The 25,860-nt window shown below is 40.3% G+C and overlaps 1 protein-coding gene across 1 annotated transcript in view; it reads left to right on the forward strand.

Annotated features, from left to right (window-relative positions):
• Positions 1-25,860, forward strand: part of LY75 (lymphocyte antigen 75) — a 3,856,564-nt gene that overhangs the window by 2,180,550 nt on the left and 1,650,154 nt on the right. Inside the window, exon 18 of the mRNA XM_044074746.1 lies at positions 1,422-1,597. Within this exon, the coding sequence (XP_043930681.1) occupies positions 1,422-1,597 (176 nt within the window). The remainder of the gene's footprint in view (positions 1-1,421; positions 1,598-25,860) is intronic.

Below are 25,860 nucleotides of genomic sequence, written 5' to 3' on the forward strand. Positions count from 1 at the left end.
TTGCAATTGCTGAATATGACTATACAGTGATGCTCTTTACAGTGATTTTACATTGACAATGCTTATGAATTTTATTGCAAAGGCATTGCAGTCATTTAAAAAAAAACATCATAAATGTCAAGCTTTGACTTGTTACTACATATACAAATGAACTGAGAAGCAATTCATGTGAACAGTTTAAAACTTGAATGCAAAATTGTCCATTTACACAGATACAAAATATGGTTTATACAGTGAGGAATGTTGTTTACATATTAAACCATTTACTGTACAACACACGCTGGCTTGTAAAGAATGTTTTTGCATTTGTACATACTTGGGCTGCACTGTACACTCAGTCCAGTTTACAAACTTAGTATTAAACTGAAGCCTGCTAATTAAACATTACCAAAACATTAAAATGTATTCCTGGTATTTTTATCTTGCTACCGTACATGTTAATTAACACAGACCAATATTTTTTTCTTGTACCTTTATTTTAGTCCTTTCTGCAGTACTGTTTACGCAGTCAGTGTAGAATTGAAAAGTGCCCTTCCCCATGTAGTATGCAGCATTTTATTGTAGTATTGTTTATTTGCTTTATGCTGTGAGAATTGAAAAGATATCTACTACTACTAGTAGGTAATTGTATCCTCCCTTTGTATTGGCAAGGGACCTGCGCAATTTATTTGAAGGGTAATATGTTTCTGTATGTATTTCTGCTACAATATAGTCAGTGTTGGTGTCCTGTATGTTTTTCGATATGAGATTCAGTATTATGAGTTTTCAGTATTTTGAGCTTTCAAGATTTTGAGATTCAGGATTTTGAGCTTTCAAGATTTTGAAGTGAACCCATATATGTATATGTGTGTGTTTGTGTGTGTGTGTTTGTGTGTGTGTGTGTGTGTATATATATATATATATATATATATATATATATATATATATATATATATATATATTTTTTTTTTTTTTCTCTATAAGACTGCTGGGAGCAAACACGATCTGAGAAAGCTAGGGGTTGCATTATGGGTAAAGAAGGGGCCCACAAGCTTTGCTGAAATCCTCAAGCTTGTAAAATGGCCGAGACAGATCCAATGGATCAGATCTGACCTATCAGTGAGAATAAAGAACGAGATGGACAACACGCATGGAACATGCATACCTTATTTTTTTTATAATCTCCTCCGAATAACATTGAAGTCATTTTTTATTGTCAAAACACTCGCATAGAGCACACTGGGTCAACATTCCTGCTCTAGTAACAGGTTAAATCAAATAGATATGGTATTATACTATTTAGCTTGGGCTTAAAACATTTGCTATGAAACTGTAATTGCTTACTATTGCATTATTTATTGGTGAAATACTTTTTAGTCCTCGTAAGTCATGTAACATTCTTATGGTTTTCTGTGTAGTGTTTTTTGATTGTTTTCTTATAGATGGAGCTGGCATTAATGGATCCCAATTAATTGTTGATGGAGATGAATATTGGTTTGTTGATGACAAATTGATGACCTTCCAGGAAGCAACCATATACTGTAAAGGCAATGGTGGTGAACTGGCTTCTCTAGAGTCAAATGCAGCTCTGCAGGCAGTACAGAAAAAAATTAAACAGGTAATTCTGCAGATAGTGTAGAGTCATTGTATTCCAATTGTTGTTTTAATTATAATAACATCAGAGTTACTTTCTTTCTGTTTGTTGCAACTTTTATTCACTTGGATCCTTTATCGTAACTGTTTGCTTTTTGCCAGTGCATAACCTGCAGCTTAATGTCTTCATCTGTCATCTTGCTGAATAGGGAGTAAAGAGTGCAAATTCTGATTCTAGACATATATTACTTATTGACTGGTATAACTTCATGGAGATATGTTTGCAGTAGGCTAGTGGGAAATGCAGATTTTTTCCTCGTTACATTCTCCAAAGAAATTCATAATACTTTTTGTATCTACAAGGCAAGTATAGCCTGAGATAATTGTCGAAAGTTCAGTGAAACAAGAATTTAAACTGTATTCCTCGTGTAGTGTAGTTTCAGAACCATTTTCATTATTCTAAAATAAATTTTAACAATACTGTACTACACTGTCATTCTTCCTTCATCTATGCCTATGTCAGACCCAGTTCACTAAAATGATTAAAGAGACTTTGGATGAACTATATCAAAACTGATAAATAACATAAGAGAAACTGACTACTAGATGGGCATGCCGCATGCTTCTGTGCTAGGACCAAAGCCATTTTATATTTTTTGTGTCTGACATGGTGAAAGGGATAAAAGAGAAATGTATCTGTTTGCTTATTGTACATGGATGAAGAGATTTGTAAAACAAGAGAGTGACCTTAGTGTGATCAGGAATGATTGTGAAAATGAGCTTAAAGATGGCAGCTTATATTTAATGCTTATAACAGCAGAGTTATTCATTTTAGAAGTAGAAAACCAGGGAGTACTACAGTGTTATAGTAATTTCTTCAAATAGTATGGACCACAGTTAATGGGTGGTGGGGAAGGCAAACATGATGTTGGCCTGTAGTATAAGGGACATAAATTCATAGAACTGGAGATCTGATTTCAGAGACTTTGTGCAGTGTGTAGCTTTTTCAAATTTCCTGTTTTATATCCCAGCTCTGCACAATTTAGAATTTTCTCTGACTGCTTTGTTTGAGTGGTGTGCATGTTTCAGACCATCACACATCACTGCATCTTGTGTCAAGTTAGAAAGGGGTATTACAAGGGGAGATAGCTGTGGAGTCCAGAAAAGGCCAACCTTCACATCAGCATCTTGCAAATGAGGGCATTCTTCTTAGCACGCCATAAACTTTAGGACTTCCTTTGGGGTTGATTTCTTACAGACAGATAACATGGCAGTTGTGGAAGATCACTAAACAAAGGGGAAGTAGATTGTAGCCCCTGCGCCTGGAATTGATGGTTTAGCAATAGCTGATTGCTTTGCATTGTTTTCTAGTCCCAACACACATCCCAAGTTCTCTCAATTGCCTTGCTTATAGGCAAAGCAGGTCTCTCAGTCTAGTGGTAGCATGACAAATTTTCAACCTCTGGAAACAACCTTACTGCAGTCTGTTTGCCTTCCCGTCCATTGTCAGATCAGCAAGTTCTTCTCCATGAGTCCTCATGAAGGAGAGCTCTCAAGAGATGCTTTGCTCAAGCAATGGCCTCCTGGGCCACTTATGCTTATTTTCCTTTAACCCTGATTCCCATGTTTGTCACTGTCCCCTTTTGAGTGAGGCATATTTGGTTTCCCTATCTCAGGCCTCATATCTAGGAAATCATGTAGACCTTGGATCTCTGACAGGATCTCCTTTCTCATTCATCCAAGAAGCTTCACTTAGACCTTCACAACCTCAAGCTAAGCACTTGTTTTTTCCTCTTCCAATGATGACCAGTAATCCTGCTTTAAGTAGTTAGGATTTTATTCTGCTTCTCAGAAAAAAATCTGTACACAAGCCGTAATGTGGGAAGTGGAAAAGATTTGTTAGCTGGACATCTTACCAAGGGATTGACCTCTTTTCTGCTCCAATCCCAGATTATCTGTTTTACTTGACCATTGTGTCCGATTCAGGTTTCAGCTTCTCTACTACAAAAGTGCAGTTAGCAGCCATTTCCAAATTTCATGCTGGCAAGATGCTCGTTCCCTGTCTTCTCATAAACTTTACAAGGCACGTCTTAAAGGAGTCTTTCTACTCTGGCCGCCAATTAGATAATTAGTGCCTCTCTGGGGCCTCGGTTTGGTGATAGAAGCCTTGACAGAACTTCTTTTAGAGTCAGCGACTTCAGCACAGTTGAAATTTCTTTACTGGAAAATGCTGTTTTTGCACCTATCACTTCTGCCAGAAGAGTTTTCAAACTACAGGATCTTTATCTTCTACTGTGCCTTATTTGCTCTTTTCCAGAGATGTAATGTGTCACTCTGTATCAGTCACTTCTCTCCCCCCATAGTGGCTTCTGAGTCAAACATGAATCAGCCGATTCACTCACCAATGTTTTTTTTTTTTTTTTTTCAATTTATGACAACACGAGTGAATATGTCCTGCATGCTCTGTACTTATTCAGGCTACTCGGACTTTATCTTCATAGTACCAAGTCTTTCAGGAAATATTCTCAACTATTCATTTCCTTTACAGTTAACAAACAGAGTGACTTTGGACACGTGAGAGATTTCAAACTAAGTGGCTGATCTGTTTTACTTGACCATCATGTCCGATTCAGGTTTCAGCTTCTCTACTATAAAAGTGCAGTTAGCAGCCATTTACAAATTTCATGCTGGCAGGAAGCTCATTCCCTGTCTTCTCATAAGCTCTACCCTCTTGATTCATTCTTGAACTCTTATCTGTCTTATGCATTCAGTTCACAGTTGCCATTTACAATGCAAACCCAATACTCATTCTAGCAGATCTGGTGCCACTTCAACAATATTCTTCAGGAATTCCTCAGCTGACTAGATTTTTGTAACATCCACATGGTCCACAGTACATAACTTTGTCAAACATAAAACTGGATGCTATATCAAGGGGCAGGATGTTTTATGAGGCTAGAGTCCTCAAGGGTCTCCCGTCATGATGCTGCTAAAGTGTTCTTGTAGTGTGGGATTCTTACCCATAAGTTGTATCAGCTGGATTGGACGAATGAGATATGTACTTAGCATAATTCTGGATCTTTTCATTCACATCCATCCAATTCAACAACTGTCCCAACTCATCCCCCTTTCAAGTTGACATCTTGTAAGACCTGAAGGAGGATTTCACCATTTTTTATTTCTCTGCCTTTTCTTTTGGGTACCAAAGTTGATCTGAGGTAAATTCATGCATTAGGGCATGATGGTAAAATACTTTGTAAAGGTACTTGAGTCTTGAACATTAGATCTGATGTTGTCAATCTTCATTCATTCTTGAACTGTTGGGTCTTGGTTTTGTCTGCGGAACCAGCTCAGCCGTCATAACAAGCTTGCACCAGCCAGAAACTATCAAGCTAAGGCTACCCATAGAGCCTCTCTTCCCTTCCCCTCAGATCTCATTTGCCGCATAGAATTTCGGATGTGTCGGTCGTGCTCTCAGTTAAGTACTAGCTTACCTGTCCTGTTGAGTGAGAGTGTTGTTTCTTCCCTTTTTACCATATCAGTAAATACTTTCTTATCATTGTTGATAAAGGCCTCTACCTTCCCTCTTACCTTTGGTAATTCTTTCAGTACCTTCGTTGGTATTCCCCTTCTCCCCTTTACCCTTTGAGGGTAGTTTTTCTAAATTACCATCGTTGGTACGATCCCTTTAAAAAAAAAAATTTTCTTTACTCAGTTTTCTGTCTTACTTTGTGTGTGTGTGTTTGTGTGTGTGTGTGTGTGTGTGTGTGTGTGTGTGTGTGTGTGTGTGTGTGTGTGTGTGTGTGAGTAAGTGCTGGCTGTGAGTGTGCTTTCTCGTTTAAAGTTTGGATAATAGCAAAGAAGCATAAGGGAACTACTGGTTTCAAACAGTGTGAAAGATGTGGCAGAAAAATCCCCAACTTAGATGGGCATCCTGTGTTTATTGTTTGGGGGTGCCACATTTAGAGATTCAACCACAGTGTGAATTCTGCAAGGGTTTCTGCGCTCAACCCCTTGCAGAGAGGCATAATAAATTAATCCTCAAAGAGCTGTTAGAATGTCCTTTTAGTGAGGCTTTGTCTGAGGCGGAGACGTCAAAGTCTTCCAAAAAGGAGTCAAAAAAGAGGAGCCACTCTGTTCTGGCATCTCCTAAATCCCAGGAATCTAAATCTTCTAAGGACCAGGCCTCTTCTCATACCTCAGAACTGAGGCCTAAGCTTCAAAAATTGATACCTGCTAACATTTCGACACCAAAGTCTGCAGCTTCCCCCATGGTGCCAACAACTACTGAACCTATGAAAGTCACCTCAGTACCGAACCCTTCATCGGTACCTATGATCCTCTCAGCACCAATAATAGTTTCTTCAGTCAAACTGGTCATTTCTCCCCCTCCAAAACAAATCATTGGTTAGCCAACCACGGTGACGAAGATCGAATCCATACTCAGGACTAGGTACTCCCCATCTATTGACCCCTTCCTTGGACACGAATTGAGTTCCTTTGTTGAATGCCCGGAATCACTGTCGGGGATGTCCATTCATTCCATCAGGAGTCTTTCAAACCTTGATGTAGTCAGATTAATGGATCAGCTCTTGGCGGCCAGAGGTCTCCCTGCCACATCTAGGACCTCTCTCCCATCTGGATTCGAACCCTATTCTCCAAGGACTCATCTTCCTCCAACCTCTTCACAGGTCTTGTAGCCCTGGACTTCAACTTTCCCGGTGTCAGATACTTCAGTACTGATGTTGGACCTCACCTTGGTTCCAGAACTGACTCTGTGGTCAGAGCCGACCCACCCGTAGGACAGTGACTTGGCTTCCGGCTCCAGGATCTCTGGTTCAGCTCTGATTTTTTTCCATGGCACCATCTACGGTTCCTGGTGCTTTGACAGTTCTGAGTCCTCTCACTGCTCCTTCTCTGGAGGTGGGCTTGTCGGAGCAGGGTGTAGCACTGGTTCCAAGATTGTCTTTCTTGGTTCCAGGCTCCCATCCCTCTTCAGGCAGGCCTGCCTTCCAGATTATGGAGAGAGCTGTCGCCTCAGCAGGCTCACAGTTGGCACTATCCCTGTCAGAGTGTCATGTCTATGTATCTTGTGGCTCTTAGCTGTCACAATCTGCTACATCAGACCAGCGGGTATGGGAGCAGCAAGACACCCTGCTGCAGGGTTCCCTTTCTTTGGAGTCCTCCTCAGATCTCCCTCCTGAGGAGCCACCCTGTAAGAGTTCATGCAAGAAGAAGCACCTTGATTTTCCAGAAGAATCTGTCACTGAGGATACAGATTACAATGAAGGGGAAGGGTCCCAGTGGTCACCCCCTGAAGATGTCTCCTTTGGGGACATCCTTGAAGTCTTAAAACAGACGGGTGATTGGAAGTCCACCAAACCTTCCTCAGAGGAATGTTTTCTTGCAGGCCTTCCATGCCTGATCCTCTACTTCTTGGGTGACCCCACCTGCCGATGAATTGGTCAAGCTCATCATGCAGCATGCGTGGAAGGCTTCTGACACTATAGAGCCAATCCCCCAGAGATTGGACAAAATTCTGTCCTCGCTTGAAGATCAGCCCCACTGGACCAAAGGTCTAGCGGTAGATGCTATGGTGGTGGTGGCTGCCACAAAAAAGGAACTCGCTGAGGGAGAGTCCTGCTGTCCATCCTCCAAACCAAGAGTCTTGGATGATGGACAGATTCGGGAAGCAGGTCTATGTTTCAACGACCTTTGCTATATGGTTGAATTTGTTGGCACATTTCACACGACTTCAAGGGGACCTGATAACAGAGCTTTCAGGGACCTTGGCAGGGACAGTGTCTGATGAGGTATGTGAGAAGGTTGCCTCCTAGCTTGCGACCCTTGAATTGATATCCAACTCGTCCATGCAGTTTATTGCAGAAACAGCTGAAGGGATGGCCAGGGCAGCAGGTACAGGCATTGCCATTAGACATCACACCTGGATGTGCTTATGTGACTTTGCAGTCCCCCCTTAAGTCTTCCTTTATCAACACTCAAGTAGATGCTACCTCGTTGTTTGGACCTAAAGCCAGAGGCACATTAGCCAGGTGTGAGAAGGAAGGAAAGACCCTTTTTGCTGTGGGTGTGCATTTTCCCACTCCTCAACGACCTTACTCCAGGAATCAGAGGGGTGGAAAGATGTGGTTCAAGAAGTCCCAAGAGCCTTTTTGAGACACACATGGCAAGTATTCTCCCTATATATAGTCTATAGGGATTCTGTGTGTTTCCATATTTAGACGACTGGCTTCTCATCACCCACTCCAGGCATCTACTGCTTTTCGCCTTGGACTCTGATCTAAGGCTTAAAGAGTTCTTAGGCATCTCAATAAACTGGGAAAAGTCAAAACTATCCCCCACACAAGACATAAAATTCATCTGAGCAACATTAAACACAAAATCCTGCATGGCTGCTCTCCCTCTTCACAGAGTAAGGCTGAGGTCACAACTCCAAGTGATACTGTTTCAAGACAAAGTTCTGGCTTGTCTGATTTTACAACAACTTGGGTCTATGGCAGCAACAAGCACCCTAGTTCCTCTAGCGAGATACCACATGAGGCTACTTCAGTGGCTCCTCGTGTCACAGTGGTCTCTGTTAACACATATGATGTCACACACAGTCCACATAACCAACCATTGCAAGTAGGATTTACACTGGTGAATGAAACCAGAAGAATTATGGAGCTGCCCTTTCTCACCCTCTCAGCCCAAGGCTGTAGTGACCATGGATACTTCCCTGATGGGGTGGGGGTGGGGGGCATTTTCAAGGAAAGACAGTCCAAGGCACTTGGTCCCCTCAAAAGGCCAGTTTGCATATCAACATCCTAGAACTGAGGGCAGTGCTCCTAGTGTTGCAAACCTTTCAGTCCGCCCTCCCTTCGGGGACAGTTGCTATTCAGTCAGACAATATGTCAGTGGTCTGGTACATCAACAAACAGGGGGGAACCATAGCCTACCCTTTATGTCAGGAAACCCTAAGAGTTTGGTAATGGGTGATTGCCTCCAACCACTTTCTAATAGCAATGCACATCCAGGAGAATTCCAGCGTGATTGTGGACAATCTGAGCAGATGCATTCTCCTGCCTCACAAGTGGTCTCTCAATCCCAATGTGGTGACAAAGATCTTTCATCAATGGGGTCAGCCTTGCTGTGATCTGTTTTGCCTCTCCCATAAACCACAAGTGCAGCAGCTACTTTGCCTTAATCCTCCCTCAGGGGGAGTCCCCGAGAGATGCTGTCCTACACAATTGGCCCCCGGAACTACTTTACGTCTTCCCCCCAGTCCCCCAGTTTTTGAAGACAGCCAATGTTTGAGAAGCAAAGTGATCCTTATTGCACCTTATTGGCCCTCTCAAGTCTGTTTTCCCTTTCTCTGGCCTCACCTGGTTAATTGCCTGTGGACTGTGGATCCAACTCCAAATCTGTTGTCTCACTCTCAGGGACTAGTCCATCCCAGCCTCCAAAGTCTCAAGCTGATGGCTTGGTTCCTCCACTTCCAGTAATTGCCAGGCAGAATAATCTATCTTCCCCAGTACAAAACATACTTCTAGCTTCTCATAAACAGTCCACCAGGAAACTTTACCTTAGTAAATGGAACAAATCTGTGTTTTGGTTTCAGGAAAGACGAACTGAGTCCTTTTCAGCTTCAGTTGGCAAGGTACTAGAATATTTATCAACCTTGTTTCAATCGGGAGCCTCTGCCTTTACTATTAGAGTTCATTTGGCTGCTATTTCAAGATTTCATGATGGTTTCAACAACCTTCCTTTAATGTCTCATTGCCTTTGCAAAACCTTTCTAAAGGGCATTTTGTACTTAAATCCAACTTTTAAGGAGCCTACTGAGCCTTGGAATTTAATGCTAGTCTTACAAGGCTTAGTCCATCAGCCTTTGAGCCAGCAGCCACCTGTGATATCAGTTTTTATCTTGGGAAACTTTATTTCTGATAGCCATCACATCTGCCAGAAGAATATCAGAATTGCAAGCTTTGTGTGTGAAACATCCATGTATCACTTTTCACAAAGAGACAGTATCACTTAGACCTAACCCCTCTTTTCTGCCTAAGGGTAGCATCAGACTTCAATGTTAACCAGTCTATAGGTCTACCAGTTTTCTTCCCAAATTTGTCAAAACAAGGGGGAATATTGCTTGCATTTGTTGGACATACACAGACTATTATGTTTTTATCTGTATAGATCTAAATCATTTAGAAAATTAGACAAACTGTTTCTATCCTTTTCAGGTACTAGACTGGGCAAACCGGTTTCAAAAGTTAATCTGTCAAAATGTTTGAGAGATTGTTTCACCTTTGTTTATACTCAAAATAAGCTGGACTTTCCAACAAAAATTATGGTACAATCTATTAGATCTGTTTCCACTTTAGTAGCCTTTCACACCAGAGCTTCTATGGATGACATATGCACAGCCACAACTTGGGCTACCCCCCCCCCATACCTTTAGCACTCATTACAAATTGGATATAGTCTCCAGGGGGAGAGCATCCTTTGGCTCTATGGTGTTCAGGAACATCCTTCCCTAGGGCCTCCCAAGGTCTAAAGTAGCTAGGGACTCTGTCCCAGCAGTTCAAGAATGAATGAAGATTGACATGATAAGATAAAGAAGTTATGTTCTTACCATAACGTTCCATCTGTGTTGTCGATCTTCATTCTTTCTTGACATCCCACCCTCCTACCCCCCTCCAAAAGACTCTTGGAGGTTCGGAAGTAGTCCTGGAATCCTTGTAGGGTATTTGCTCAGACAAAGCTGTCACATTTCTTTGTCTCTATTCTAAAGACAAGACTCAGTCTGTGGGAAGGGAAGAGAGGCACTATGGATAACCTTAGCTAGAGATTTTCTGGCTGGCATGAATTTATGACATCTGAGCCGGTTCTGAGGATGGAACCAAGATCCAACAGTTCAACAATGAATGAAGATTGACAACACAGATGGAACGTTATGGCAAGAATATAACTTCTTGAGAACCCATAAGGCATATTAGATGATCGTGAATGAAAGGATTCAGCGTTATGACATGTACATGACTTCTGTTTGCTGTAGTTCCTCCAGGTCACTAGGCTAAACAGTAGTACATAACTACTGTTTATCCTAGTGACTAGGGAGAACCAATCACTATCCCCCACCAATGTATGTCATTAAGTTGCAGGCACTGCATAATGTTCAAGATTCTCAGTAAATGTTAAAAACACACTGGTTGCATTAATGTATCAGGTTAATGCTGGAATTTTGTGTGTCAAGAATGCTGAGTCAAATCCCTACCCACTTTGTTTTTATTTATTTATTTTCGTACATTTTTGTTATCTGTGATATCTAGTGGTTCTATGCACCCTTTTAAAAAAAAGAAACAGGTAGATTTAAGGCCTTTAAGGCTTGCAATATAGTGTATTCCTGGTGTCTACTGTTCCTCAATTATATATTCCAACTCCAAGATCGCACTTCAGTGGAGAAAGGGGTAATTTCCCAATCCCCACTGTACCGCAATCTGTAGTCATAACATTGATCAGATATGCAGCTGTACAGCTAAAGGCAATGCAACCTCCACACATCACTTTCAGTAACGTACAAGAAGATGTAAAACAACTGCACACAGACCTGTTTAAAATAAATGGAACACTGATGGAGTATATCAACACAAACAACAAAAGGTTGGAAAAAATGGAAGAGGCTTTAAACAGATATTCAGATGAAGTGGATAAAGCTGCAAAACTCACTGGTTGAAATGAAGAAAAGGCTGGCTGAATACGAGACTGTTCAGGAAGAGATGCTTCAAAAAACAACAAAATTAGGGGACAAAGCACATAGAGAAAACCTTAGATTTTCAGCTGTACCAGATAAGCTGGAAGGAACAGACTGCATTAATTTTATGAATGCACAGATAAGCAGCTGGACTGTTATTCCACAGCAGGAGTTGTTAGTTAAAAGGGCACACCTTGTGTATGCTCCAAACCTGGCTATGAGAAAGCAACCTAGACCTTTAATAGTAAAGATGCAATCCTACAAGCAGAAGGAGTTGATTATGACAAAACTGTGGCAGAAGGACAAATTACTAAAAGTGGGAGACAGCAGAGTGTTTATAAAAATGATTACTCAATGTACACCAGGCAAAAGAGGAGTAAATTTATTCCACTATTCAGTGAATGTCAAGATGCAGATGTGAGATTCAAACTGCTGTAAGCAGCTGTCTTGAAGGTATTCTTCCCTGGTTGGACAAAATAATTTTTTGATGAAGTACATGCTAAGGAGGAGATACAAAAATTCCAACAAAAAAAACAAGCTGAAGAGATTCTGCTTCTTGTTCTTCTGGTAGTAAAGACCACAGAGAGAATGCAACTGTGAAACCTTTTCCAGTGTTTCAAAGGAAAATATGGAGAGATGGAAAGTAGCACAAGAGGTGACTAGAAGAATTGAAAGTATATTGGAAATGAAGCAGAGGCAAGATTTGTGAGATGGGAATGCACAGTAATAAAACCATTAACTTAATGTAATATTACAGTGCAGTAATTATATTTGTGAAATATGAAAGAACAAGAAAATCTGGAAATATTGGACTTTTTCAGAATTTGTTGGACTTGTGGGGAACTCTAAAGCATATGCCATACTTCATGTCATTACTGTTTGGAAAAATGCTTTGGGGAGGTGAAGAGAGGAGAGAAAGTTAACTGTAAGTAAAGAAAAAATGTTCCTAATAGTACTATTTTTGTAGTGTGTGGTTTTCTTTGCATGCTATAAAGTAAAGCTTTCTCGGGTATTTTTAAGTGTAATGGGGGTTGTAAACAGGGGGTGCACTTCATTTTGTTGAAAACACAAATGATCGATCCACAATTTTTCCCAGGGAAACTAGTCGGCCATCATTGGAAATTTGCCCTATTCCGCGCTGTAGTGTGGTCTTGGAGTTGGAGCGGTAGGGGGGTACAGACCCCCACTTGGGTGGGGTTTAAATTATGAGTTTCTTGTGGTGGTCGCTAGGTTGGTCCACTAGTTAGATTCCCGGGGGAAATGTTTGTGAAAGTGATCACTGAATTTAGCTTTCGATTTATTGAGTTCAATAAATAGGTATTTGATGGTTTGTTTTTGACAAAATGATATAGACCCTGTAAACAGGAGCTGCTGTTTTTTTTCTCCCTTCTTTTGTTTCTTCTTGTTCAGTTTTAAGAAATGTAGGCACTGCAATGTACAAAAAGCCTGGTTAAAAGGACACGACAAAAGAAAAATTAATGTACTTTTTCTAATCCTTGCATGGGGGAATGACTAGTTTAAGGAGCTTAGTTTGATTAAATGATAAGTTTTAAGAGAAAGCAAGGAAATAAAAAAGAATAATGAATATTGTGAGGATTTTCTAGCAAACTAATGTATGCTTAGTTGCAATTCTGTATCTGGTCCTCATGCCTCAGTGGAAACAGTCTGATAATGAGAAATTGTCTGTCTGGTTCTCATGTCTCCATGGAGACAGTCTGATAGAGAAATTGGTTACAGTCTGGTGGAGAGAGATTGGCTGGGGGGGAACTGGCTAGGAGATAATGCTCTCTGAAAGCATTCAAGGGTTTTCCCAGCTGGGAGAGCAATAAAGCCAAGACAAAACCAGTTAGCACTTAGTAAAAGTACAGGCTACACCATGTGTCTTAGTGTGGATAACTTTTTTTTAGGTTAACTCAAGTCTATGAGTGTGGCTGTCAGTTTGGGACATTTGTTCTTATTCGGAGGGTAAAGCTTCAATATTCGAAGATGTGGATAGTTTTGTGTGCTTGTACTAATTTAATAGGTTTTAGGAGTGTATTAGGGGGTTGTTTGTTTGTTTTGCGGGCTTTCAATAAACAAAACAATTTTGTAAGATGTGACATAGGCTCAAATGGATATGTCAAGAAACAACTACATAAAAGTTCATCCTGCCAAACAGTGTATGCATGTAACTCAAAAGCTGGAACTAGACATTTAGCAAAAAAGGTGTTATACGTAAAAGGTGGGAATAATAATTTTTAATACAATGATGCTTTCTGTACTGTCTTTAAATGACAGTGGTCTCATAGATAAATACAAAAAAGAGAGAGTAGTGAGCTATATTTAAAAATCTAGAGTGCAAATAGCTATGTTACAGGAGACACACTTGGAAAGAACTGAACATGTGGATTTGATAAAGAAAGGTTTTCAAGATGGTTATTCAGTGGAATACCTGGGACAAAGGAAAAGAGCAGTACTTATGTTAATTGCAAGAGGAGCTCCAATAGCGATAGAAGAGGATAAAAAAGACAACAATGGCAGATTTGTAGTGCTAAGGGGCTACTGCCAAGGGAGGAAGATTACACTGGCATGCATTTATATTCCACCTAAAACTGCTATAATAGGGCTTAAGAAAATTCTGGGAGAAAAAAAATCAGTTTTCACCACGGAATATTACTTATAGGTGCAGACTTGAATTTGATTTGCAGTAGTAAAGATATATCTGGGGAGCCCAGAAGGGAAAGTATAACAAAGGACGGTAGATTTTTGAAGAAGTTTATGAAAATATTTGGCACGGAAGAGGTGAATTTACATATTCCCCAAGATAAAAACTGGGCTAGGTTAGACAGAATTTATATTTCACAGGAACATGTGCATTTAATTGAAGTTCTTGATACGTACCCAATAACTGTTTCAGATTATGCACCAATAATAACTAAAGTAAAAATACAGGGTAATGAAATAAAAATGAGACACTGATACTTTCCCACCTATCTGTTGAAAAGAGAGAAATTTAAGAAATGGGTAGTGGTGATTATTCAGGAGCTATTCGAGAGGATAGAAATTTCTTTTGAAAATATAGCTAGGGAGTGGGATAAAATTAAAATGACTTTTAATAATTGGGTGGAAATAAAACAAAGGGAATTATGGTTAAAAAGTAATGAGAATTATTTAGAGGAACTGACAAATGTTAAAGTATTGCAGAATGGGGGGATCTCACAGAACAAGAACAGGATCAACTGCAGAATGCTAAGCAAAAAATAAGGGATTACCTCGATAATGTGTACGAGTTTAGAAAGATTGCTGTTAGGCAACTGTTTTTTGATAATAACATTAGAGCACAAAAAATTTTAGCAGAATGATTCAGGCAACAGAAAGTAGAAATGGCTGTCACTAAGCTTAGGGAGCCTATAACAAGGAAGGTCACAAGAGATCCTGTAGAGGTGTTAGAAATGTTTCAGAAATTCTAAGAAAGTCTGTATAAAGCAGAGAAATATGGAAATCAAGAAAAAATACAAATGGAAATGTTTATGGAATAATTAAATATTCCAAGGTTAGTGCTAGATGAGGCTCAGTCACTAATGGTTATGATAGGTGGAGATGAGATAAAAATTGCTATGTATAACTAATCTACAAGAAAGTCCCAGGAATAGATGGTATTCTTGTGGAAGTTTATTTATTTATTTATTTATTTATTTAAATTTGTTGACCGGGAGTGTCCGACTGGACGTAGGTCCATTTTCAGCGGAGGCCCAGGGAGAAAAGCTCCACAGTAAAATAAACAGACAGTAGTTACATTGGATTACATAGCGATTAACAATTTAACATAGCAATTACTTACAACATATTTACAGATGAAGAACATAGTACATCAGTAGACAACTAGAATCTTTATCTGTGAAGTACATAACAGACATTCACAAATGTTACAATGAGAAGTTCCTGCTGTATAATAAGTACTAGGCTTATGAACATCTGAGCTTGCTGTAATCAAGGTAGTTAGTGGAGTGGAAAGAAAGGTAGTGGTTGGATGGGGTGGATGATATTAGAGTGGGAGTTGCAAGGGCATAGCCAGCATGTTTTTAGGTGCGCTTTTAGTAAAGTTTTGAAGTGGGTGCATGATGGTACAGAGGTAATTGTGGGTGGGAGTGAGTTCCATAATTTGGCTATGGCACAAGAGAATAGTGCTTCACCAACAGAGTTATTGGCTTTAGTGATCTGCAAGTGATTTTTGTTGCTGGATCTTAGTGGTCTGGTGGTGCGATAGGGTTGGAGTAGATTCTGGAGGAATGGGACATTTAGTGGATGGTTTACTAGTTTGTGGGCGAGTGAGAGTTGATACCACTGAAGGAGGTGAGGGAGTTCAAGCCAGCCCAGTTCAGCAAGTTAGAGACAGTGGTGACTACGGTAGGATGCCCCTGTGGCGAATTTGGCGATTTTGTTGTAACAGGTCTCTAGCTTGTTTAGATCACATTGCCTTAGGTTGGTATATATTGGAGAGACATAAAGTAGGGTGGAGATAAGGTGGGAATTTGCTATTGAAATCTTTGCTGCTTTGGTGAGAAATTGCTTATTTCTGTATAACGCTCCTAGTTTTTTGTGGACTTTTTTTATGGTCATGGATATGTGAATGTCAAACTTTAGTTTATTGTCTATTTCCACTCCTAGCAATTTGGTGTGTTCAGTTGGGTATATAGTGGTGCTGTCTTTTGCTGTGATGTTAAAGTGAGAGTTGTTTTGAGTATGTTTGGTGGGTTGGAAGATGAGTAGTTTAGTTTTGTTTGGGTTGAGTATTAATTGGGCATTGGATAACCATGTTTCAACAGAGGAAAAGGCTTCCTTTGTGACTTTTTGCAGTTTGGGTAGGGACTAGGCTGAGCAGATGATGGTCAAGTCATCTGCATATTGTATGAATGTGCCATGTTTGGTGGCAGAGGCTAGATTATTGGTGTAAACAGAGAAGAGTAGGGGTCCAAGGATGGCTCCTTGGGGAACCCCTATGGAGACAGGTAGTTGGGGAGATATGTCATTCTGCCATACAACGGATTGTTGCCGGTCAGACAAGTAACTTTGAAACCAGCTGGTGACTGATTGTGAGAAGGATAGGTTATTGAGGACAGAGATAAGTTGTTTGTGTGGGACCATGTCAAATGCTTTAGATAGGTCTAGGAAAGTAGCAGAGGAGAGATAACCATTGTTTTTATGCTGAAGGATAGTGTTAGTAAAGGAGAGTAAGGCAGTGGTGGTGCTATGGTTTGGTCGGAAACCATGCTGAGTACTGGAAAGGAGGTTGTTAGTAAGGCGGTAGTCTGAGACCTGAGAGTGTATGCATCTTTCTAGTATTTTGGAGAGTTGAGAGAGAATAGCTATGGGGTGGTAATTGGTTAGTTCTGCGGAAGCTAGGAGGGAAAAAAACTGATAAAGATCTGGAAGGTTTTGTTTAACAGTATTTTAAGAGGAGAAGTACCAACATCCTGGAAGAAAGCAGTGGTTACTGTAATACCTAAAGAGAGTAAAGATCCATCAGATCTAGTTTCATAAAGGCCCATTGCAATACTAAACCATGATTACAAAGTGTTCATGTCTATAATTGCTAAAAGGATAGCAAAAGTAATGCCAGAAGTGATAGATATGGATCATTGTGGTTTTGTGGAGGGGAGGCAAATATTGACAACATTAACACAACACTGATGATCCAGAGGGTAGCAGAATATAAGAATATACCATTATTGTTGGTGGGTCTTGATGCAGAGAAAGTATTTGATAAGAGTAAGCTGGGACTTTATAAGCAGGGCAATGGAAACATTTGCATTTCCTGAAAAAAAATTATAATGTTGATTAGGAGGGGGTCCACTTCATACGACTGGAACTCAAAGTACTGAATTTCATTTGACTGAGACCACAATTCCTAATTTTCAAAATACTGAACACTCATTTGACTGAATCTCATTATATTGAAAGCTTACTATCCTGAATTTCAAAATACTGAATTTTAAGCCATAGACATGCACACGTACAACACCAATGACTAACTCTTTCCAAAACTTAAAAACTACTTACTTACCCTCTTAACAAAAACTGGACGATATGAAACCAAATTATGTGGGGGGGGGGGGCTATGCCCCCACACCCCCAACTATATATATATATATATATATATATATATATATAGATAGATAGATAGATATGTATATATATATATATATATATATATATATATATATATATATATATTTATACTTAACTCCAGGATCACACTGCAGTGGAGAAAAGGGTATATACCTTTTACTTACCTTACAGTACTGTGCACACTGCCAGTACTGCCAGGAGTACACGAAACATCCACCGTATTACTTAGGTACTTCCCATAAAAATGTAGAGACATACCCACATTTAGAAACACTGCAACACTACTTTCTACACTACTGTCGGTATTCTGGCAATCCGCACTTAAAGTTACAATAATTTGTTTTTATCACAAGCAAGTCACAGGTGAAGGAAATCGCATATCATATGTATACTTTAAAATTCAGTATTTTAAGCTTCAGTCTTGTGAACCTATTAGGAGGATATATGAGAGATCGGAGGCAAAAATTAAAGTGCGTGGGTTCCTCTCTGATAATTTCTGCTTGAGCAGAGGAACCAGGCAGGAGTGTCTTCCTTCCCCTTTGGGTTTGCATTATATTTAGAACTATTAGCAAAGAAAATAAGGGACTCAGAAATTCAAGGATGTAATTGCTATGATTGTCAAGAAAAGCTGTCTCTGTTTGCAGATGATATTATCTTACACCTGACAAAACCAGAAAGAGACATTACAGTGTTGTGGAATATTTTGAAACAGTTTCATATCTTTTCTGGATACAAAATTAATGAAGCTAAAACATAGGCAATAGTGGTAAATTATGTACCCACACATGAATTGGTTCAGCAATATCCATATTTATGGAGACATGTTAAAATTAAGTATTTAGGAGTATGGATTAAAAATGATTCTGGTGTGGCAGCTAAGGATATGTGGAAAGAGACTAAACAAAAGATAATACAAAAACTGCGAAAATGGAATGGATAGAAAGATACAAGCAGTTAAAATATTTTTAGTCCCTTTAGTCTTGTACATAAATTAGGCATATTTTTATCAACCAGACAAGAAGTTGTGGATAACAATAAACAGTGGAAGGACTTTGTCTGGGAGAGAAGATGGCAAGAGTCAAGTGGGATAAGCTGATTCTTCCAATAGAACGGGGAGGATTGGGATTACCCAAATTGAAGGGGTATTTCAGAGCCACACAGTTAAGGCTCTTGTACATAGCACAAGCAGAAAACTATAATTCGTAGTGGAAAAGGAGGATGATGATGAAACAGGGAGAAGCTCAAGAAGCAAGGAGAGACTGGGATTTTGGATGCAGGCCTTTAAGAGAATAACAGTAATCGTACAGAATATTATATCCGTAAAGTAGCAGAAAGTATCCTAAGAATTAAGAGAATAACAGTAATCGTACAGAATATTATATCCGTAAAGTAGCAGAAAGTATCCTAAGAATTAAGCCAACATGAAAAAGGAGATTCTGTCAATAGGGATGACTGCAATTAAGGATACAGATAATAGGCAAAAGGGGGCTGGAATTTATTGAGGGAAACTTGCAAAGGAACCAAGGTACTGGGAACCAATAACTAGAGAGGGAAAGATGATAGAATGGAAAGACGCCAAGAATTTCTTTGGGCTGCAGGTTAGAAATTGCCTTCCGTATCAAGGACTGATATCAGGGTATAGGGAAAGAGAAAGTAATGGGGGAGGTCATAAATGAAAGACCAGTACTGATAGAGTTTTTAGTAGAATCTTGAACAGAAGCTGCCATTGGTGGTGGTGTTGCGGTAGCGTTGTTGCCTCACAGTAAGACGCTGTCCGGTTCGATTCTCAGCTAGAGCGTCTTCTGCGTGGAGACGTGCGTAAATGGGCATACCTTCGTTGAAGGTTGTGCATCAGGCCTGGCAAGCCGGTACGTAAAAATCAACTGCCAATCATTAGCAGACCGGAGTTCAGCTGTGGCGACCCCTAACCGGGAAAAGCCGAAAGACTCAAACAAACAAGTGGAGCATATAAAATATTGCATGATAACTATAAGCATCAATCAGAAGAGGTTAGAAAGGATTGGGAAGAGAGAGACTGGATAAGCATTTCACAAAGAAACAATGGGAGGATATAAGTATGTCTCCCAAATATGCAACAAAATCTAGAAGATTTATGATTTTTGTTTGTAAATGTTTGTATAGATATTTTTATATCCTAATTAGACTTCAGTGAAATTTTCCCTCAGGTACACAGCAAATTTTGGAGGTGTGACAGGGAAGAAAGAGATAATTGGCAACATATTTTCTGGGAGCGCAGTGAGTTTCCAGACTTTAAGGATTCCCTGCAGGATGCACTGTTGGAGATGCTTGGTGGGTAGATTGATATGATGAAGGAGATGATTTTTCTGAAGTACGATACAGAATCAGAACGTTCTAGATATGTTAAGGCCTTGCTGTGTCTAATTATGGTGGCTGCCATAAAAGCAATTACTAGAAAATAGAAATCAAAATCTCAATAACTGTACTAGAAGTAGTGAATATAGTAACATAGATAAAACAACTGGAATTGAGATCTTTGGAAAAGAGTAGGAGCAAATTACATATGAAATAATGGGAATTGCAGGAACAATACATACAGGGAAGGAATGAGGTTTAAAAGAAGGCAGGACTTAAACGAGCTATGTAATGTTTGACTGAAAATGATTGGATAGATTATAAGTGGTGTATAATGTTTGCAACTGGGAGTATTTCAGTATGGTTTGTGATGTAAAATGCTTGCAACTAGGATTGTGTGGTTTGTTTTCATTTATATAAAAGTATGATTGCCTGTGTCATAAGTGATGGCTTAATAAAGATGTTTCTTTAAAAAAAAGGACAGGAATTGAAAAAAAAAATGTTGCTTAGGTTATATGATATATAGCAATATATGTGAAGTATAATGTTTATAAATGTGAACTTGTTAATACAGTTTGATTACTTTTATATAAATGTACATTTGCCTATGTCACAAGTGATAATTCAGTAAAGATGTAAATTTCACCTAGTCTGACTAACACTATTTGAGCACTTCTGATGACTTTTCAGACTTCCCTGTGTCAGCTCATTTCACTTATGCAGTGCCAAGAAGTTCTCATTTTTATCAGTATGCAACTTCTTTTGAATACAGTTGTCTTCCTATAAACATCTGTAATAAATGGTTCTGTGACAAATTCTGTAAAATCAGTTAAAAGCAGAAAACTGCTTCCTGTCATACTTATAGTAACAAGTACACAAGGCTTAAAATTAAACGGCCTTTATTTATTTTGTTTGCAACTCATAGCTCTTATTCTTGTCGATGTTACTGCTACAACACATTTTCACAGTCTTACTGTATTTCTAATTTTTGCATTTTCTATTCGATTTCCATTTTATATAACAGTACGTTTCATATTACAATATTAGTAGCCTACCAGCTAGACTTGGCATCTGTACTGAAGCCGCACAGTGGTTCAAAGACTTCCGGGCTAACAAATCCTTAACTGAGAAGATTGTCTCCTGTTGATCACATAATGCCTGCACACATTCAAGCGTACCACAGGGATCAGTACTTGCCCCAATATTCTCATCCATTTTTTATAAATAAATTATCCCAGTTAAAATAAATAACTCATATCTAACTACAAACTGACTTTCTGGACATTTTCCACTGGCTTCAGCTATAAAAAGTTTCTTTTTACCCCTCCCCCCCAAAAAAAAAGGTTATGCTTTTTGATACTAAGAAAAGACTTTCCAACATTTCCAGCTTCCTCAAGCTTTTTGACCAGCACAACAACCCTATCAATACTGCCATTTCATGCAGATTCCTAGGCATCTGGGTTGACACTTTCTTAACTTGCATATTCAAAAACTTCTATCCAAAATCAGCGTCTTCATTTTCTGGACTTAGAAAATATCTCAGTTCCTTTCATCAGCAGCTAGGGCAGCCACTGGAAAAGGTGTCCTGCTTCAACAACTTGAGTATGGCTTACTATTGTTTACCATCTCTTCTAACAAAATGTATCAGCACTGTGGACTCAGTCTAATAAAATATGCCTTATAAACAATACATTTGCCTTGAACACCATTGCCTTACTTGTCAAGGCAGCCTGGCTCCCAGTACAAAAGATATCCAGACCCTTCTGGACTTCCAGTTACTCAAATTACTCCAGCAAGGTGCCTCTTATCCACTTGCAATGAAACTTACCATTACCATCCCAACCTACAACCTCATAAGCCAGGGTACGGTAGGCTGTACTCTCCAAATCCCATCTACTAAACACATAGCCATGACCCTAGTTTCACTGTATTTGCTCCAAATTTGGGGCAGTCCCTCCCACACTGTCTTAAGAAGTATACTAACTACACCCCGACTCAAGCAGTATCTATTTGAGCAATACAAATGCAAAGGCCAGAATGCAGTACATATCACTTAATCAACATGCAAGTCCCGGTGATACAGCGGTAACATTGTTGCCTCACAGCAAGAGGTTCTCCTGTTCGATTATCGGCTGGAGTGCCTTCTGTGTGGAGTCTGCATGTCCTCCCCATGATCGAGTGGCCTCCGAAAGACATGCGTGACAGGGCGTGCTTTCACTGAAGGTCGGGCATCGGGCTGGCAACTCGGCACCATAAAAATCTGCTACCAATCATTAGTGGACCGGAGTTCCGCTGTGGCGACCCCCTAACCGGGAAAAGCCGAAAAGACAAACAACAACTTTGCACTAGGTTAATTTCTTCGAATCTCAGGCCGTGTACACCAGTACTGTAGTGGTTACCATTGTGTTTTTGCTTCTCTTAAATATGTACGTAGGTTCTGTTTCTCCTTGCTCACTGTTATCTTACAGCTTTTACCTTTCACAGTTCATCTGTCTCCTTGGACATTTTATCAATTTACCATTTTTTACCATTACTTATCTCTTGCTTTGTCCTCTGAACACCTTGTTTTACCCCCTACAGTTTCCAAAACTAAACCTGCTTCTAACTATTTTCTTGCTGCTTCTCTGATTCTACTCTTCTGCTTGTAAAGTGTACACCTTAAAATGATGTTAAGTTTGTACATAGTATCTATTTTTATGACCATTTTGTAATACCTTTGTGTTCAACTTTTGGTTGTACCACACTGTTCCTTTCCAGGGTTCTTGGTTGTTCAGTTCTTGTTTTTTCCACTCACATTAATAAATTAATCAAGTTTCTGGATACAAAGCTTCCAGTTTTCTCCTTAAATGCTTTGCAGTGAGAGAATACCTGTGGTTATAGTTTCAGATATTTTATGTAAGTGCAGTTACACTCTCTGTTTCCAAACTCGTACATCATTGTAACAGATATGTCTTCAGTTTTGCAGATATATTTCTTGACTTCTTCATATATAATTTTCATCATGACAACATGTAATATACATGCATACTTGTCAAAATACTGAAGAAGCAACATTAGATGCTGTGGATGAATTTCTAACCTCTGATGTGTTTATTCAGGTTGCCTTGGAGGGGAGCTTTGTACTGTATGCCATGCAGCTTCCTGTAATTAGACATTAGCATAATTAAAACGAATCCCATATACTACATGCAAGGGTAACAAAATGTTGAACATAATTTGTACAGACAGATAAATGAGTATTTCTGTAAGAACAGGCAAAGTATCTAATCCATGAAGGAAAACATATATATTCTAACTGTAAATAAGTAGCCATTGAAAAACTTCATATTTACAATATGTGTACTTGGTGAAAACTGTACTTTGATGATTGCTGCATTATTAATTAGGCATTATGTAACTTAAAATGAGAGTAGCATTGCTTGATGCAGACACCTGTTTGTGACTTTTACATGTACATTGAACAAGTGGATCGACAGCAAAATTAGGTTGCAAATATAGAAGGCATGCCCAATGCCGGTGTAGTAAGGATAAAGGAACCGTACCAGAATAAGAGACAGCACTTATAAATAGGGTAGGCATAGATACTAGAAGAGATTAGATATACCAACGCAAGGCAGAGGAATCTCTGAATGTGAAGTTGTTCAATCTCGCCGTTCATTCATCACTGATGGGTTCGGAGCTGATCCCTCGGCTCCGACATGGCCGTTAGCAAGCTCGAGGTTTACCAAAAGCTCGAGACCTAGCCCCTTATCCCATGATGCACTGCTTGGAATACCTCAGATCTAGTTTGCCACGGCACAGATCTTGTGTGTTTCCAGAGCTCGATTCCTTTTTGGAGAAAAATAGGATTTACACAAGTTAAAATCTTTCTTTCAAATAACTAATTTTTATTTATTGTTATTTACTGTTTACCCCTTTTTCCCGTCTTATCTTTTGTATTAGGAAAATGTAGTTTTTTGTTAGTTAAGTGCCCCCTGGGCTTACTTGTCAGGGCGTAGTTGTGAATTAACAATTAAGTCTATAGTTAACAGCAGTTTTCTTTATTTTAGTTGTGCAGTAACAACTTCTTTAACATTTTTTTTTTAGTTTACTCTATAATTTGAAGGATGTCACAGGACAAGGACAAATGGCCTAAATCAGGCTTCAAAAAATGTCCAGATTGTGGACAAAAAATGTCCATCACTGATGGCATTGTTTGGGCTCACATCATCTTCAGGAGTCATGTAGCGTATGTCATGCTTTTCCTCCAAGGGTTTTGCTCGAGAGAAAAAGAAAATTAATAGATAGAGGCCTGCTCAAACATTCCTGTGATGAGGTTTTGTCTAGCCAGGATGGGGCTGGTCAGTCCCCTATATCCTCAAAATCTTCATTGGCTTCTAGTTCTAAGTCATCGAAGCATAAGACTGCAAAATTGGGAGAATCTGCTGGAACATCGGCCCCAATGCCGTCAGAGTCGACTGTTTCCATTGTTCGGAGCTGGCCTATGTCCCTGGAGCCGGTATCCAAGACTCCTGCTTCTCCCCTTCTTCAATCTTTGCCTTCTGTAAAATCTTCTAAGTCTTCTGTCAGCCTTTCTGATTCAGACATGGATCAGCTGGTGCAGAAGCTGCTGAAGGCTCCAGGACTTCCCAAATTGTTGTGAGCTCCGACCATTGCATTGGAACCGAAGACCACTGTTATGGACGTTTCTACTCCTCCAAGCCACACCGGTACTTCAGAGCTGGAAGGGGCAGACCTGATTCTTGTAGAGCCCATGGAGCAGAGGCCTGTTTCTGCGCTATCAGCTCCATCTGCTCGGACTTCATCGGCGCCGACCATGGAGTCTAGGAGCCCACTCTCTCCAGTCGGCTCTGGAGGAGGCAGTCGGACTGACTTGTCGGTGCCGACTCTCCCTCTTGGGGCCTCGGCTCGGGTGAGCTCTGCTGCTACCATGGGTTCGGAGCCTGCGGCGCAGAGGGAGCTGGCAGTTCCTTTGGGGACTTTGGTTCCGTCGTGTCGGAGTTGTGAGGCTATTGGAGCCAAGACGAGAGGTTTGTCCCCAATGACAATCTCAACTTCAAGTCTAGCCTCTTCTTCCCCTATAGCTCCTGGGTCTGCTTCTGTTCCTGTAATCCCAGCACAGCGTTGAGACCCTGAGCCTCGGGTAACCCCACAGGATGTCCCTTGCTCTTCTGAGACCTCTCCAGAAATCCCCACCGAAGAGGTTCCCAGGAAGAGGGTGTGTAAGAGGAGACACTTAGACTCCCCACAGGAGTCTCTGACATCAGACACTGACTTAGGTGAGTCAGAAGGGTCCCCACGATCCCCCTCTAGGATATCTCCTTTGCGGAGATACTTGACATCCTTAGGCAGAGGGGTGATTGGCAGTCCAAAAGCCCTAATGAGGATGAGTCAGTGCTACTGAAGACTTTTGGGTCAACCTTCCACCTCTTGGGTGTCTCCGCCCTACGATGAGCTCATGCAGCTGATCTCTCATAGGACGTGGGAGTCACCGGACACAACGGAGCCTGTTCCCCAGAGGCCTAATAAATTCATCTCTGCCCCCGCGGATAAGCAGTTTCTGACTAAAGGAGTGCTGTTGATGCCATGGTGGTGGCAGCAGCCACCAAGAAGGAATTATTCGAGACTTCATCGGTCCATCCCCCTAACAGAGATTTTAGGGTTATGGATCGATACGGGAAACACATCTTCAGTTCAGCGGCATTTTCATTGCGATCGCTGAACTACCTGACCCACTTGACTAGACTACAGAGAGATCTCCTCAAGGAGTTAGGAGATACTCTCCAGGGTTCTGTATCCATGGGAGTTGCTGACAAAGTGACCACCCAGCTTGCTACCCTTAACTCCATAGTAAACTCATCCATGAGGCTCATTTCGTATGCAGCCGAGGGTTCGAGTAGGGCTGCAGGTTCAGGAATTGCCTTACATAAATAGTCCTGGATGCACCTATGTTCCTTCGTGGAACCCCACAAGTCTTCTTTCATCAATGCCCCATTCCATGGCACCGCTCTGTTCGCGCCTAAAGTGAAGGAAACTCTCACCAGGAGTGAGCAAGACGGGAAGACTCTGTCTGCCGTCGGAGTCCGTTTTGT

The sequence above is a fragment of the Protopterus annectens genome, chromosome 6.part0, assembly GCF_019279795.1.
Source record: "Protopterus annectens isolate FY-2018-M chromosome 6.part0, PAN1.0, whole genome shotgun sequence".
In the NCBI taxonomy this organism is placed as follows: domain Eukaryota; kingdom Metazoa; phylum Chordata; order Ceratodontiformes; family Protopteridae; genus Protopterus; species Protopterus annectens.